This window comes from Lingula anatina, chromosome 5 (genome assembly GCF_051362555.1).
Source record: "Lingula anatina isolate TDL-2025a chromosome 5, LinAna3.0, whole genome shotgun sequence".
Classification (NCBI taxonomy): Eukaryota; Metazoa; Brachiopoda; class Lingulata; order Lingulida; family Lingulidae; genus Lingula; species Lingula anatina.
The window spans coordinates 12188178-12205755 of record NC_141771.1 but is presented as its reverse complement, the minus strand read 5'-3'; the positions used below and the strand labels follow the sequence as shown (position 1 = coordinate 12205755).

At 34.6% G+C, this 17578-nt stretch overlaps 1 protein-coding gene across 3 annotated transcripts in view; it reads left to right on the top strand.

The window, feature by feature from the left end:
* Positions 1 to 393: 393 nt before the first annotated feature.
* The window catches only part of LOC106170296 (receptor-type tyrosine-protein phosphatase N2), a 119332-nt gene continuing 102147 nt past the window's right edge, over positions 394 to 17578 (top strand). For 2 of the 3 annotated variants that reach the window (XM_087013358.1, XM_087013356.1), the window contains exons 1-2: positions 394 to 631; positions 17041 to 17091. In XM_087013358.1, the coding sequence (XP_086869484.1) occupies positions 529 to 631; positions 17041 to 17091 (154 nt within the window). In that variant the 5' untranslated portion in view covers positions 394 to 528. The remainder of the gene's footprint in view (positions 632 to 17040; positions 17092 to 17578) is intronic. The other variant, XM_087013357.1, reaches the window with a different exon arrangement.

The window sequence follows — 17578 nt, the reverse complement described above, 5'->3', positions numbered from 1 at the left end:
GATAAAAAATGAACATATAAATCATTGAATAGCATTTACAACCGCACCTTTAATTAAATACAGCTGCCCCGCTATAACACTTACGATATTCAAAAACGATACACATGTGCGAGTAGGTTGAGACCGTGAAAAAAAAAACCAATAGCCTAAGCACAATGTTCGAGGACAAAGTTAGAACGGTAAACATCCCATTGACAAATCCAAGATTCCCTTTGCGTCAATGCGTGGGACAAGTCTCTCGGCGTCAGCATTCACTCAGTTTTTCTAAAGACTTATTCATCGATTTATACTCCGCCGTCACTGAGAAAACTCTGGGAGGGCAGCAACGGCTGACGAAGTATGACGTCAACAACATTAACATAACCTAACTCGGAGATAATGCCCTATCCAGCTCATGAATATTGAATTGGCTGAATCCCCGCCATATTGAAATCAACATTGTCAAGACACAAGCGATTCTCTCCGTAATAATTTCTGGTTGTAGCCGTTAGATGACAAATTCGAAGACATGGCTTAGTGATAAACAAAATGGTAACTAGTCGCGGTTTGAGTGTGGTGGTGGTGGCAGTGGCGACGCTGTGCTGGTTAACTGCAGGCGCGAGCGTTCGTGGAGTTGCCGGTCTTGTGTACGGTAAGCCTAACACCAAGACTCACAGGTTGTTGCGCGTTGCGGTTAAAAACAACGCACGACGCTTATGGGTTTGTCGCTGTAATTATTTATACTGGAGTTCCTGGGCAGTTATGTTCTGACTCAGATAGCGTTAACTGTTTAATGTTTTGATGTGATTTGCTTGTTTTTCTTTTTTGTTATTTAGTTTTCAGCCTTGTAGTCTACGCTACAGAATTAGAGGAACGTTGACTGATTGCCCCCCCCCCCCCCCCCACACACACACACACATAAAACATCGGTAAAAGCGATATACGCATGCGAAATACAAAGTATTATGAAAACCTCTTCGTATTTGGTAGAAACCACAGTTTAGTTCTCTGATAAATTATATTAATTCTAGGCAGTTTGCCTGGGCAAATATAGACTTCCATGGACTTTAAAATCAATGCACTTGTATTACACAGGAAATGAATTGATTTGTACTGTAACAATAAAAAAACATTTAAATTATAAAATCAATTATTACTTCAAATGTCTGATTTGATTAGATGGCAATAGAGTGGTCTGCCTCCCTTTACAGTGACTGTATGGAAAATGCCTTTTTTTTCTTCTTGTTACAATGTATATATTTCTTGGAGTGGAAGAATTAGAGGCAAGAAACAGAGTGCTGTCCCTTATCAGAGTGGGTATACTTACTTTAGCTTAACTCCAATTAATTAAGTCATTTCTGTTCAGTTCTTCCAATGCCAATTTTTGCTACATTAATTCATTGGCTAATAAATGGAAATTGGAAAACATATTACTGACAGTTTTTATATATATGCCTATTTCTGTACAATGTCATGTTTTCTTGGAGTGCAAGTGAAACATGTTATGTTTCAGTTAATGAAGGAGATGATTATTAGATAGCCTTGTTGGGTTTTGAGTCAAAATGATAACATTGATAATTTTGCAGTAATGAGAAGAAAAATGAATTCTAGATGATTATAAAATATGTACAGGCTCTTTAAAAAGGAAAGAATACTAGTATAGATACAGTCAAATAAGTGTAGCAGTTAGCCAGTCAGTCAGGTTGCTACTATATTACCTTGTTTTACTGTTTTGCAATAATGAGGTGTTTTCTCTCGGATATTAACAGTTTACCTAGGGATAAAAAGTGTTAATTATTGGGCTTGCCAACTTCCACACATAAGTTTAAGCCTTACTGCCTTTTCCGCTTGGTTTCCACAAATTTACAGCTGTCAAGATTTACTGCTGTTTTTTTCCAGTGTTACATTTTTTCTCCCAGCCAACCTTTAAATCCGATGACACTACAGGTATATTTTAACTAGTGTTTCTCCTCATACATTTTCCTCCACTTCACTTCTGATGAGCCATTGTGATGGTGACTATGGGTTTTTTCCCAATAAAACTATTGTTCTACATAGATCAATTCAACTCTTCGGGGACTTTTGCTGAATGCAATCAGATTAACACGCCTCCTCCTGGCATTGATCAGAATACAGAAATAAAAGCTGGTTATTATGCAAGTACATGTTAGAAACAAAAGGAGGATGGTTAATCTGTTGTCCTGATTGTATTCAGCGAGAGTCCCGTAGAGTTGGATTGATCTAATAGAACCATTTCATTAAGACTGAGCGCTATGATTCAGGTCAGTCAACTCAGTCGGTACAATAGTTTTTTGTTTTTTTGGGGAGGGGGGAGGGTGAGAGAGCTAAAGGAGCATTGGGGCCTCTTGACACAGCTTTAATTTCATTTTGGCACTTTTTCATTCAATCAGGATGTGTCAGTTCCTTTCTGTATAGCGATTAGCTCACCAAAAGGAGTACATCTAATCTCCATGGTGTTCTACCCACCTCCATTATACATGGAGGTAAGTACCAAACAGTTACTTACAGTTTACAGGCACTGTAAGATGAAAATCATATGGTATTCTGGGGAAATAGGTATCATCTGGGTCAGAAAATGCTTTCACAGCGAAGATATTACATGCTAACATACTTAGCCTAATGAAAAATTTTATATGCCTGAGTACTCTCCACCCCCTCCATAGTGATATCTGACGTCCCCAGTGTGTCCCTTTCTGTTATGTAAATATCAATTCTGAATATATCTGTTATGACATATTATCACAGATGATGTGGGAGTGTTATATCAAAAAGCTCCTGGTGAGAAGTAAATTTTTCATTACTGTCACCTTATTAATGTTATTGTTTTAATGAGAATTTTGACAGGTGGGGATCAAGGGTGTATAGGTGTAGAAACACCTGCATCTTAGGCAATATGAGCTGTCACTTTAATTAACTTACTTCATCGGTGCTCATAGTCATTAATTTACCTATGGGAAATTAATACCAACAGAAAAAAAAACAAGTTTAAGGGTCAGCTGATAATGTAGGAAAAGCAGAGGCACTGTGGGAATTGATCTCCATTTCCACTGAGTGTCATAATTTTTCCCAGTGTAATCCTTACATGAAATGCAACAAATTATGATGATTCCCATTACATTCCACTTAGGTAAAAATAAACAGCTAGGGTTAAGTAAGCAGCTAAGTTATTTTGAAAAAGTATGCGCTGATGTTAAACAAAACGTGCATGTTTATGTCAAACATTAGAGTTAACTCGTGTACTAGCAGCATGTTGTGTAATAATTTATAGACCTCTTTTCAATGTTGAATTATATAATATTTGTGTAATATTTGTGACAGTGAGGTTTAAATCATTAAAATGAAGCACAATGACATAAATCTAACATAAGCCATTGGTGTCAATATTAGGTTTTCTTGAGAAAATTTATTTTTGATTTAGAGCCATCATGGACAAATTGGAGAAGATATATATGTTATCAAATGATTTAACTGACCAATCTTCCAGTATGGTAATGACTGGTTCTTTTCAGTGGGGAAATTATTTCAATATTTCAAAAACAATATTTTGGAATCTTTTAAATTGTATTGTATTATTATGTATACTACTTTTGGTGCTTTGGCGGTATAGAATAGTACTATAGGGCAGCCAGTTTTCCAAGTTTGTTGCTACAACTCAATAGAATTGTTCTAATTTTAAGAATTTAAGACTTACCATAAGCAGCCAAGTATCTTAACGGGTCAAAGTTGAAAAACAGAAACATTTATTCAGTTCAATTTCAAGATAAGAAAGATCAAATTTTGTGACCAAATCCCATGTGTTTTTGATTTCCAAATAACTTGGTGCATAATAAGCAACTGAAGTCATCATGAAGTCTAACTTCAACATCATAAGGATGATACAGAACAGATAGAAAGTTGATTTTTAAATTTAAGTGCCTTTTGACACTCAGATACCTTCATTTCAAAAATATGTAAAGAAACATTATGTCAGTTATTTAGCAAATGCCCTGCAATTTTCTGCATTTAAACATTTTTATAAAATTTTAAGGCAAAGTGATAACCTGGATTAACCCATTTTGATAACTAATTGTGTGTGTAGAAAATTTGATAAACGCCTTAAAGAAGCTTCCTAGAAATTTAGGGTTATAAGTTTCTTCGAAGCTAATTAGCAGGTACTAATGCAGTATAGGATATATGGCAGGTGTTTAGCATGATTCACGTTGCCTCAAGAAGATGAAAAAGCTTTATCATTTGCTGACATATTGAAAAAAAATAAAAACTTTTTCAAGGTAAAAGGAGTTCTGGTGTGACTCTACATAAACATGTCATTGCAGTCTTGTTGGCTTATAATTTTGAGTATATACATGCAGTTTCAAAAGGCACATTTACATTGAAGATAGATCTGTGCTTCTTAGTGTGACCCCTCTCTGTCAGAAAGATGCAAAAATGTGATGAAGGAAAGCAAGGGTCTTAATACACACACACACGTACACGCATTTAATAATTTTTTGCCCTTGGATGCCATTCCCAATGATGGATGTGGAAGTGGGTGGGAAAGTTGTTTAAATATTATGCAGTGTGTGCAGCAGGCCCGTAGCCAAGGGGGTTTTGGGGGGGTTCGAAAGATCTAGGCAATGAAGTTTTTATGGAAAAAGGTCCACTTTTTCAGAAAAAGAACCCCCCTTTTGAAATTGCTGGCTACGGGCCTGTGCAGTCTTGTATTTTCACGTGTAACACATGCATACACAGAATGTTTACAGTTTTGTCATGTCACTGTAGCATGTGTCGTACAGTCATGTTCTGTATTAAGGCCTTGCTTTGACTTTAATTTCTCAAAAAAAAAAAATCTATGTGGTTGGACTGTAGGTGTGTTTTAAACTTTATAATGGAATTTGTAGCAAGACAAACAACAGATTTGGATTTGGGTTGAACATGTGCTTAAACGTGATTGTAGCAACTTTGGGGATTTTGCTTTTCTATTTTAGACAGAGGCCTTGAATTTATATCCACTTTCCCCTGTCCACAACATATTACCTTAACATCCTCATCTTCTCCTTCAGAGCACCACTGAAGATAATTCGACATGGCTGTGAGTTTTTTTTATATGCTACAGCAAGTTGGAAGCACTCCTGACTCATGCACACCTATAAGATCCATTCTTAGAAAATACAGTCATTGAACAACTGCTGCACGGTTTTTATTTCATGACACCATGGAATGACCTGTCTCCATTCAATATAACCTGAATCCAAAGGCTCTGACAAGAAATAACATACAGCTGTGGTCATTTCAACCATGCAAGTTTTCTTCCAAGAAACCACAAGTCAGTGGCCTGTTGAAAGTTGAACAAGAGTTTCTAGAGTATAGGTGTATTTTTGGATATTGTTTTTTAAGTATTCTTGATAAATGTTGGTATTTATAGTAAAGTGAGGATGTTTACTACTACAGATATGTTTGGAAGTAGTTTCTTTAGATGTCATAGGGCTCATGCCCTTTACAATTTTTTTAAAGAAGTCTCTTGAGCCACGAGTTACTTTAGAGATATTTCATTTTTTTGACAGCCTCAAGGGTTTTTATTTATACATTTCTTTTCTATATATAGAACATAAACCTTTTTCCTCTTGTCTTTCTTTGGCACTCGACTAACGTCTGTAGTTTTTTTCTTTCGTACTATCCCTATTTTTCTCTTATCTTTGTTCAGTACTTCACTCACTTTATCGAACCTTTCTTAACTCCTTTGGGATCCTACAGACCAAGTTTCTGGGGCCAGTTTCACAAAACAGCTAAAGCTTCAAAATTGTTCTTGACTTTAGTCTCAGAATTTAGTCAACCTCAATATGAATCTATAGTCGTCCACTAAAATAAAGAATTTATTTGGAACATAAGGGATGTCTCCCAATTTTTATGTCAAACAGAGTTTCATTTAAATGGACTATTAGGAATTTATCTTGTGTCAAAGTGGACATAAATTTTACTCGAAAAGTTAAGCCCTGTTTTGGGGCTATAGCTCAATCTGTACACGAGGCACTACTTGATTAGTCATCCGTGTATAGTCCACGCCTTTGATTACCAGGTACCCTGCCTCAAGATGCTCTTGCTTTATAACCTCTATATATTCTTTAGCCATTCACGGAATTCTCCTGTGTATGGATCTGCTTGGAATATGGGCTTTTTTTAAATGTATCTTCAGAATATCAATGATGTTATCAATAGTTTATGGATTGGTTTTGAATGGTGAATTCACATGCTACAATTTTTAGGGAGGAGGAGGAGTGGGGGGGGGGGGGGGTAGAATATAATATCTGTATATAACTTTGTATAAAATATTGAAGTGTTTAAGTAACCAGAGAATTTATTGGGTCATCAAGTGATAGGAGCCTATCCCTTCCTTTCATGTCCTTAGTACCTGTGCAAACAGCCTGGCCTCCAGAACGTGATAACCTCCTTGTAACAAATACGTCACCCCTCACGTCATCTCATACTAGATCCAGTAATGACCAGTTGAAATTTCCTTGATGAGGGAGCAATGCTCTCTTCATTTGAACTTTACATCGAATTTTTTAATCAAAAAGGGTTATATATATATATATATATATATATATATATATATATATATATATATAATCATCTCATCTTGTTTTCAGTCTTATTCTAATAATCTTTGTTAACCTTGGTCATAGGCATTAAGTGTGTGAGATAGTATGAAGGGAGGTTAATTAGCATTTTCAGCAGGTAGAGACAGTATAATCAATACCTCTATGTTTCCCAGATCAGAACAGAGTGCAGCCATACCTGGTTTTGTTAGCAAGAAGTTTTACGGTAATGGTTCATAAATCTAAACACCTTCCTTATGTATTCTAATTTTTTTCATGATTCCTCTGTTTTATTTAATCGCAAAAGTACCCAACTTTAGAGAACTCTTTGGTAATCCTCCTTCTTAGGCTTGGTTAATATATATTTAACCAATTTTCTTTCAGTGTATTGAGCAAATATTGTATATTGATACAGCTGTTTTGGGTGTGGTTAGTCCATCTATTCAAGTTTACATTATACCCTAGTTTGATTAATAATAATAATAATAAATAACATTTTTATTCAGCTAATATATATATTTAAATATACACAATATATATCTGAAATTTTAATACAGACAGAACTCTTAAAAGTGATATAAAAATATAAATAGTAACAGTAAGGTTAATAATAAAAGCCTGAAGTTTGAGATATGAAAAAAGTTCATAAAATGGTATTGTTAAAAGTTATAGAAATGAAGTACATTATTTAACAGAATACAAAACAGAAAAATTCTGGCCATTTTTGGGGGGAATCAGTTCTCTGGGTCACATTCTTAGATATTCCTCTAGATTCGTCCCCATAAGATGCCACATGTGGAGTGACATTTTTCTACTTTCGGAGATTTCCTCCTTTTAATTTAAGAAAAAATAGGAATATGATGAATATGGGTAGGTTTTTAGGTAATAAACAGAAAATATGAAGGTAGTTTAAGTTTATTAATTAATTAATTAATTAATTAATTAATATTTTTTGTCAAAAGGGAACTTGTGTAGTTGTTTAGAAGTTCTAAATTGATGAACCTAGTCCTTGGAAATTGTGCATTTTTCCAGTCCATAATTCTTTGAAAATGAGGATAGCAAAAGTAACATTCAGGTGTACAAATCAAACGTATATGTAGTTTCATTTATGAAGTGTGGAAGTGACAGTGGGAGAGAGACTTTTCCTATGGCATGTTAAGCACAGTTCAAAGGTAAAATTTTGTAAAACTAGAGACTTATTTGGAGAGTTATTTATAGTAGCTTTGTCCCATGATTTAAAGATATTTCGAGTTTGATGAAGGTTGGGTTTTGATATGTTACTATGGTTACCGTAAAAAAAATTGTGGGTGACTAATAACATCCGGAATTTTTTTGATAGATTAAATCTACATCTCAATTAATGATGAAATGTAAGCTGTTAAGGATTAACAAGCTGTCATATATTAGATTTACAAGTAAATAATTTGCTGTATTAGTGGACATTGACGTAGATAGCAGATGCAGTATAGCACAGGCACATGGCTTGAGACGTGCTCATTATACATATAGGATATTAATTTTGAAGAATAATGATAATAATGATCATACTGTTTTGTGAGTGTAAGATAAAATGATTCATTCACCAAGTTTCTCAGTTATGTAGATATTGGGTGTGAAAGTAGTCAAGTAGGCATATATGGTGCTAGGCAAAAACATTAGTGTTGTTCAGAATTATTGAAGGTTTCCCGTAAAGGAAGTTTCATAATGAAAACTATTTTAGCCACCAACAACAATTTTGGTGGTTGTTTAAATTGTATTTATTTTTATGTTTGAAGTGTATGTGATGTTCTAAGCAAAAAATTCAAACAGTTAACACGCTGAAAATTAGACGTAGGTGTCTCTTGACATGAAACTTCACCACAGTAGAGTGTTTTTCCCAGAATACTTTCAAAATGCAATTTTTTCAGGTCTATAGATAGCAGTAATTGGCAGCGTTCAGTGATGCCCTATGAATTTGCACCCAATGAATCTCATTTCAAAAACAAACAGAGAGAAAAATGGCACTGGGGGCATCCCATAATTTGTTTCTCATTTGGTTGATGGGATATTGGAAAATTACATTGGTTCTCTCATGGTGCAGACTCCTTTTTTTCCCTCAGGGACACACACTGTGTACACATGGTCCACTAAAAGGGAACTAATCATGTTTAAGCGAAATTAGTAGATGAAACATCAGAGTATGGTTTAGGGGACGACCATAGCGGGGAAAACGACATGCAAATACAGTGGGTAATATTGATACACATTTTATAATTATAATAAAGAAAAAAGGACAAGTTGGAATCAATGGAAATAACATTATGAGAGTTCATTTGGATGGCTTCAGTATCTAGTTAGGATTTTATGTAACATTGTAGTGTTTTGGGGGAAAGTGCGTAACTTGTCCACTATTGAAGCCAGGACACTGGCTCACCATGCGAGTTCTCTACCGATGAGCTATTGAGCCCAGATCTACCCCCAGCCAGTCACTACACTCCTCTGCCCCCAAATACTGAAAGGCGGAGTGCAACTGCTCTCTATGAGCGCATTCTCAACGAATTAAGCCAGGCTTTACAAAGCCGGTGACCTAAAAATGGCAGACGTACATGAAAGAAAAACCGCCTAATCTTTTAATAGTCTCTCCGCCTCCCCACACGTCGTCCCTGCGGGGTACAGTAATTAAATCGCGTCTCCGTTCGCCATGCGGAAGCTACCTGAGAAATATTAAGTGCGCATGCTCATCAGTTAAACTCTTGGTGAAGAAAGCATGGCGGCTGAAGGCGATCGAAGGAAAAAGGTTCTTCTGTTCTATTATCTTTGAAAACAGAGACGAAAAAGGAATAATTTGGCCCGTAGAGCAGCAATGAATCGACTTTCTACGGAGATAATATCACCAGAGATATTCACGGAAATATTAATGTTCGGAGCCGAGATTTAATTACTGTACCCCGCAGGGACGACGTGTGGGGAGGCGTGTGAGAGGCGGAGAGACTATTAAAAGATTAGGCGGTTTTTCTTTCATGTACGTCCGCCATTTTTAGGTCACCGGCTTTGTAAAGCCTGGCTTAATTCGTTGAGAATGCGCTCTATACCACTGCCACCATTGTTACACAGTATGAGTATTTGCAAATGAAAAGATTAAAAGTGTGTGGTGATGCCCCCCACCCCCCTCCCTCCCTCTACACCCACTTTTTCCTCTGGCCTAGTCTGGTCTAGGTTATATATATTTCTGAACTTTGAAACATATTGAACTTTCAACACATTTACCTATAGGATTGATTGATTTTTTCCCACATGTACTCTTGAAGAGGTTACATTTTAATTTCCTCTTGGGAAATGAGTTGAAACAGTTAATTGTGTTATGTGTAGAAGCATACATGTACATTATCCAGGAGGAGTGTGTTTATGTTCCTCTCTGTATCTAAACCACTGTTTACGGTAATTGTTGATTAATTTCAAATATCACCCCCTTTTTTTCAAAAATTTATCCTTTTTGTAGATTTTTCATTTTTGATACTCCCCAAAACATACTTTTTTATCAATATTTATAGTTTTTGAAATTTTCAGCTTCATGTCTTCATACATGATTTGGGATGTTTAAAAATTCAAATTTGGTAAAATCTAGTGAGCATTTACAGAATCTCTTTGACAAATAAATTAATATACATATACAGTAGTATGATAAGTAATACAAATGCATATAAAGTGTAGGTGGTGGTAGAAGTTATTGAGAGGGGGAAGGGTGGTATTTCCATGCTGAAATGTTACATGTGTAAGTGTTTGTGATTTGTGTGTGATTATCCCATTGTGTTGACATCCCGGACTGAGTCAAGTCATAATCCAGCCTATTTTAACCGATTTGAACATACACAGTTTGTATTAGGAGGTTACTCCTGTGTCAATATTGACAAATCGGGGTCCGCATACTAGAGCCTGTGAACTGTGAATGAAAGCATTCCTGTTGCTTAAGGCCCCTCTGGTTCTTTTTTTGTTTTAACTCGAGTTGGAGAACTATATTTAACTAGGTTAAGCTTTTAAATTAAAAGGTGGTTGATGTCACCTACAGTAGTATACAGATCACAGACATGTGCAACGGGCTTTTAAAAATGATATATTCCTCAATGTGAAATCTGTACCCTGTTCACACACTACGGACATATAACCCGATAAGTATTAGTATGTACTGTAGGGTATTGGGTCAAGGTTGGAATATACGTACAGTAACATGAATTTCGTAAACTGATTTCTCAGAATGCCACCAGCAATGGCAGGCTTAGTGTTAATGGATGACAACATTTAATAAGGATATTTTCAGTGAAGGGAAGTTTTTCGCTTGGATTGACTACAAATAATGTAACATTGTTTTACTTGTTATTAAACTAGAAATGATTGCCTCTTATTCTCCCATGTTTTCAGACTGAAGACTACTAGGTTTTACTTATTAGAGTCAGTAAAAAGCATAGCTTCATAATTCCCTTCTTTTTTTTCAATTTTTTCCTCAAAAAAATGACGTGCCTTAATTTGCCAGATAGGGGTATGAACTGATGAACTCCTTCTGCTTGCAGACTTTTTTGATTGCCACAAAGAGTAGGAAGATATGTGGATGAGTTCATTTCACAAGCTAATCGATTAGAAGTTTAGTGTTTTTGGAAGAAGCCAGACTTTATAATGATATTGTCATCATGTCTCGGTGTAAATGTTAATATATAAATGTTTCCAATTGGTTCTGCTGTTTGTAACTGGTATAAAACTGATAAATTCATAAGTATAAACTTTCATACTTATATAGGTAACTAAAAGTTAATCTGCTGTCCATATTGTCCAAAATTTACCATTTGATCAACAAAGGAAGTCAAACACAACTTGAGATTTTTTTCTCTTTCACTATATTGATTACAGAAAGCCAAAGGCAATTTAAAAGTTGAGTGAGAAAATTTAAGTTAGCAATTTTTTTAAAATAAATTTTATTGTTAAAGATGCATTTGAAGTCAATTTTTCTGGGACACAAAGGTCCAGAAAAATACCAAAGACACACTTCATATAGCCAAAAGATGATATTTTAACAGATTTTAGTGCGTGCCTTTTGTGTTGTGTATAAGTAAAGCAGATAAGTAGGTCAAATTCACGGAAAAAAATTTGAAGAAAGTGCAGTTTAAGCCTCTTTTATGGCTGATTGAGTGATAAATTCAGTTTATCTTTTGGCATCTCTTATTTGATTCATATAAGAAACTAGTAGAAGTGGTTTATATGCTCCCAGGCTCCACCCATGCTTGGTTCAAATGTATACCTTTATAGTGTATTTAATGCTAGCATATTTTTATATTGCTAAGAAACTGAGCAAGTTGGAAAAAAAAAAGATGATCTAATACCTTTTTGTACAATGAGCTTACCCAGTTGACAATAAATTATTCTTAATATTTCTGCTGATAACATATGATTTGGTACAACCCCTTTACAACTCTCTTTCTCTCTCTACATCAACATGCGCATACACCCACATGCCATTTAAAACAACAGGCAGTTCACGGTATCTTTTGAGTTTCACTCCATCACTACATATTTACACCACATCTGCTTCAAGAATGAAATAATCAGTTTATATCCAAGCTGTACAACAGTACGCTATCTCGTGGACCATATTGATGTTTCGTCTATCTAAATTATGGGCTCTTTAACAAATGATGATAGAAATGACAATTCAGTATTGACTTACTGCCAATTATGAATATTAGGTTGAGCATCAACTTTCTGCCCTGTGAGTTGCATGTCAGTATACAATATGTGTGAAATGAGACAAGATGAGTGGTCTCTAAAACTATCGAGGTACATGACAATAGTCTGAAGGTTCAATGGTTCAAATGTTCGCTTTTCTTTTCACTGTCCATGAGCCCTTTTATAAAAAACTGATGTAAATGTTATTAATTTTTTTAGACCAATGACCTTTGGGTGTATCTAAAAGGTGCTGCTTTAACATATTATGCTTATCCCTTTATTTTGTTTTAATAATGACAATTATATACTTTTTAAAGATTGCTTATGTCTTTGTAATTGTACAAGAAACATAGGCTTGAATAAAAAGATAATATCATATTAGTTAAGTTGTTGTCGCCAGTCCATGATATTTAAAAAAAAGTACAATAAATATAATGAATTTTAGCTATTAACTTTGTAACCATCCCCTCACCCCAACCCTAAACCATGCTTGATATCAAAGGCGAAAAACAGCAAATCCACATTGGCATGTGATATGACAAATAAGAGGTCATGATAAAATTATCAATAGATGCTAATTTGTGATGGAACGTTCCCATTGTAATCAATCAAATTGTTTCTAAATTATTCTAGACGGAAATCTCTTCTTCCTGTGCCAGCTATTATTGTCCTGTTGTTCTCGTGTTCAGAGAAACCTTATGTGATGGAGAGCTCAATATTGATGCGCAGTCCAAGATGTTTCGGCATCTGAAATCTTCAGAAGTGGTTACACGGAATACTTCTATTTTTGCCATAAGCAAATTAAAAAAAAATTGGTATCTTTTTCACATTTGTGTCATCAAATAATACATAACAGACTTTGCCATGACTGACATGTGCTGAGGTATTTTTTATTTTTTGATGTTTCGTCTATCTAAATTATGGGCTCTTTAACAAATGATGATAGAAATGACAATTCAGTATTGACTTACTGCCAATTATGAATATTAGGTTGAGCATCAACTTTCTGCCCTGTGAGTTGCATGTCAGTATACAATATGTGTGAAATGAGACAAGATGAGTGGTCTCTAAAACTATCGAGGTACATGACAATAGTCTGAAGGTTCAATGGTTCAAATGTTCGCTTTTCTTTTCACTGTCCATGAGCCCTTTTATAAAAAACTGATGTAAATGTTATTAATTTTTTTAGACCAATGACCTTTGGGTGTATCTAAAAGGTGCTGCTTTAACATATTATGCTTATCCCTTTATTTTGTTTTAATAATGACAATTATATACTTTTTAAAGATTGCTTATGTCTTTGTAATTGTACAAGAAACATAGGCTTGAATAAAAAGATAATATCATATTAGTTAAGTTGTTGTCGCCAGTCCATGATATTTAAAAAAAAGTACAATAAATATAATGAATTTTAGCTATTAACTTTGTAACCATCCCCTCACCCCAACCCTAAACCATGCTTGATATCAAAGGCGAAAAACAGCAAATCCACATTGGCATGTGATATGACAAATAAGAGGTCATGATAAAATTATCAATAGATGCTAATTTGTGATGGAACGTTCCCATTGTAATCAATCAAATTGTTTCTAAATTATTCTAGACGGAAATCTCTTCTTCCTGTGCCAGCTATTATTGTCCTGTTGTTCTCGTGTTCAGAGAAACCTTACGTGATGGAGAGCTCAATATTGATGCGCAGTCCAAGATGTTTCGGCATCTGAAATCTTCAGAAGTGGTTACACGGAATACTTCTATTTTTGCCATAAGCAAATTAAAAAAAAATTGGTATCTTTTTCACATTTGTGTCATCAAATAATACATAACAGACTTTGCCATGACTGACATGTGCTGAGGTATTTTTTATGCTCTTATATATCACTCGTAGGCGTCTTGATTTGTGTCAAGATTTTATAGATCAGATTCATCTTTTTTTTCATATTGTAAAACGAATATAGTACTACATTTTGTAGATTATCCGGTGAAAAAATTAGGATAGAACATGTAATGAATATAGTGGCTTTATTTGTCATTTGCGAGTGTTGATATTGATCAATAAATGCCTTAGAGGATTTTGATAAAAGCTGACATTTTTTTCTCAAGTGATGGGCCAAGCCAGTTTGCAGAAATATTGAGCCTTGACTTCACTTGGCTGTATTTTTAGAGACACCTATAATAATGCAGCCATAACTAAAATTTTTCAAGTGCCTTGCATATTCCACTAAGTACTATTTAACTTTACTATTTCTAGTGCACCAAACAGACTCTTCAATTTTTTTGTGTTCCTTTTTCCAGATTGTTTCTATTCCATTATGAAATATTTTAATACACAAGGGTAAATTAATTTTATGCCCATGCAGTCATTGCCCAACAATTCCTAGTGTCAACTTTTCTGTTCATTCGAAGTACTTTGTATGCTTTGAAAATTTAGTTTTGTTGAATTAAATTATGTTTCAGTATGGTATGCCTTATGATACTAATGATATTTAGTCAAAATATGTTTTCTCATACAAAATCATTGTCCCCTTTGATTGTCATTAAAAAAGAGGAAGGAAGGATATATAGCTGCAGTTTTCAGCAGACGGCACTTAAAATGTACTGTAGAATACAGCTCCAACAAATATAGATCAGTGGATTTCTCTCTTGTGTGCTTTTCTCTTCAAGGAAATATCACAGCTCTTTCATAGGAGTGAGTTTGCATTATACAAGATTGTAAATCAATGCAACAGCTTTTCTTTCTTTTCATTGATATGCATATGCTAGTCCTAGCTTATTAGTGACTTAAGTCTCACAATCTGGATAATATGAAATTGATTTTTTGCTGTCCATTTGGTTCTATTGAGAGTGGTTCAAATAAGACCGGGAATCTGAATTATCGTAGTTGTTTTTGAGATTGCAGTAGAAGAGTTAGGTGATACCCAATAGTGTTTGTCCAAGAATAAAGTAAATTGCGTGGATTATTGAAAGCATATTGTGGGATTATTGACGCCAGCGTCGTCAGTTCTGAAAGGAGAGAATTGGCAGGAGCTGTCAGTAGACGCTGACTTTGATGTTATGCACCGAGCCCTCATTGATCCTGGCCATCTAGGAAGCTTGAATATATTACACCCAAGACATTTTCTATGAAATCCCACACAGGCATACTCTTTCAGAAACTCTGATTTTCATAGCGCTTTTAGATAAAAGGTTTCATCCAGCTTTTTGTCCAACAAAATGACTTACTCATTTAGTGTAATTACTGGATCTTCTCAGTGGGCAATGAAACTTCCAGATGCATAATTTTATAATCACTAGAATTAAATTTCTATATAGCATGTGGTGCACTTACTGCAAAGAATAGATCTATAGAGAAGTCTGCTTTTTTTAATTTTCCTTCTACCACTCAATAGGGATGCTCTAATTTGGAGAAATTATGACTTGAAAAAAAAAAAACAGTATCTGAACAATTCACAATTTTTGCTCATTGAGAAGATCAAGTTATTACGGTATGTATTCTTTGTTGAAAAATATGGAAAATTTTTTTTATATATAAAAATTATTCTTCTTTATGAAATTGTTCTCTTGGTTTTCTTTCTTTGGTCAATCTGATAATCAGATGTATTTTGTGAAAAGGGTGAATTGTATTTTCATGTTTTGATGTTTTACTAGTATTTAATTTTCAACATTTGAAAATCAGTAATTTTTTGGAACTGTAAAGTCACAATCATGCACCAAATACCTTTACTATAATTATAATCTGCAGCGAACTATTATGAAATCTTAATATATATATCGACCCCTGTTACCAAAGCATAATTCTAAGAATTATAACATACAAACAAAAAACAAAGGGCTTTTTCGACAAGACAACAGAAATGCTATGACATTTTCCGTCGCGTTTTCACTAACAATGTGGCTGCCGACAGCATGCACCAACTCTGGAATACGTAGAAACGTGATGTAAAACATTCATCACGCCAGTTTTGTTTATTTTCAGTGGTTGATTTTGCATCACGATCTTCCAAGTATATTTAGTGTATAGTTCCTTATTACAAAAACACCCTTCATAAACCTCCCACATTTTTCTTTAACGTCATTATTAATTATCACTCACTTATTGTGTGTAATTAGTGAGAAGATTTTACTTAAAAACATGAAAATGTGGTAATTGCGCTGCTGACACCTTACTTTTCTCCGTCATCAGGCTCCAGTTAGAATTGGTATAATACTCAAAAGTTGACAATTTTGAATTTCTATTCAAATCTGTAATTTATAACTTCTTAACTAAGTGACCTGTGACAGTTGAACCTTTGATGAACAGTCTTTGGGCTGTTTTTTTTTTTTGTACCACCAGAGCGGCACTGGTTTAAGTCCCAACCCGTATTTGATGCCGCCATGTCACTGTTACCACTTCTCTTCCTAGACTACAAGAGCCCATCCATCTTTTGGATTTAGGTCCCATATAATCTCAAATCAATCCACGTAAATTATGGGCTTTGTCGGTGCACAGGTCTAGGTGTGGCAGTTGTCACAATGTACCCTTGTTATGTTTCTGAAAAGTTTAATGAAGTTCCATAATTGTTATAGCTATCTATAAACATTTGAACTATTTAGCATCATCTTGATCAACACCAAACTGAAAGGTGTGACTTGTCATCAACATAAGTCCCTATAAGACAGTATTTGAAAGCTACTCATACATTTGTATCTATTGGCAGTTTGTTTCTATATTTTGCTGAAAATCATCAATATACCTGTTGGTGATCTTAATTCTCATAAGTGTCTCTTTCTTTTTTTACAGGTTGTCGCTTTGAAATCTCATTGTGTGATTTTGACGAAAAATGCATCGATGGTAAGTAAATTAGTAAACTTAATCCTGTTACAGATAAATCTTAGATAATTAAACATAATTATTATAGTGCTCTTGAAAATAACCATGCTCTTATATTGATACAGTCGCAGATGATTTTAATATACTTTTAGATGTCTTTTGGTGTAATATTTATAATTATAATGATAACGAAAGTTCTTTAAAACCATACATCAATATGTATAACTAGAGGAAAAAAAACATACTATTTGGAATTATCAGTTATTAGGGAAAATAACTGAAACAAGAACATTGTTTGAGATTTATCATTCAATTTTTCATTTTTGTACTGTATATATTCTGTTGTTTCTGAGTCGTTCACTTGTGTGCCCACTGTGCGCTCCGGGTCTGTCAGCTAGTACGTTTTTTTTTTTTATAAAGAACGTTCATGAGTGATAGACGCATTCTGCCCTTATGTAGTATGATGCAGGAGCATGTCAAATGGAGGAAAGATATCATTGTATTTCCA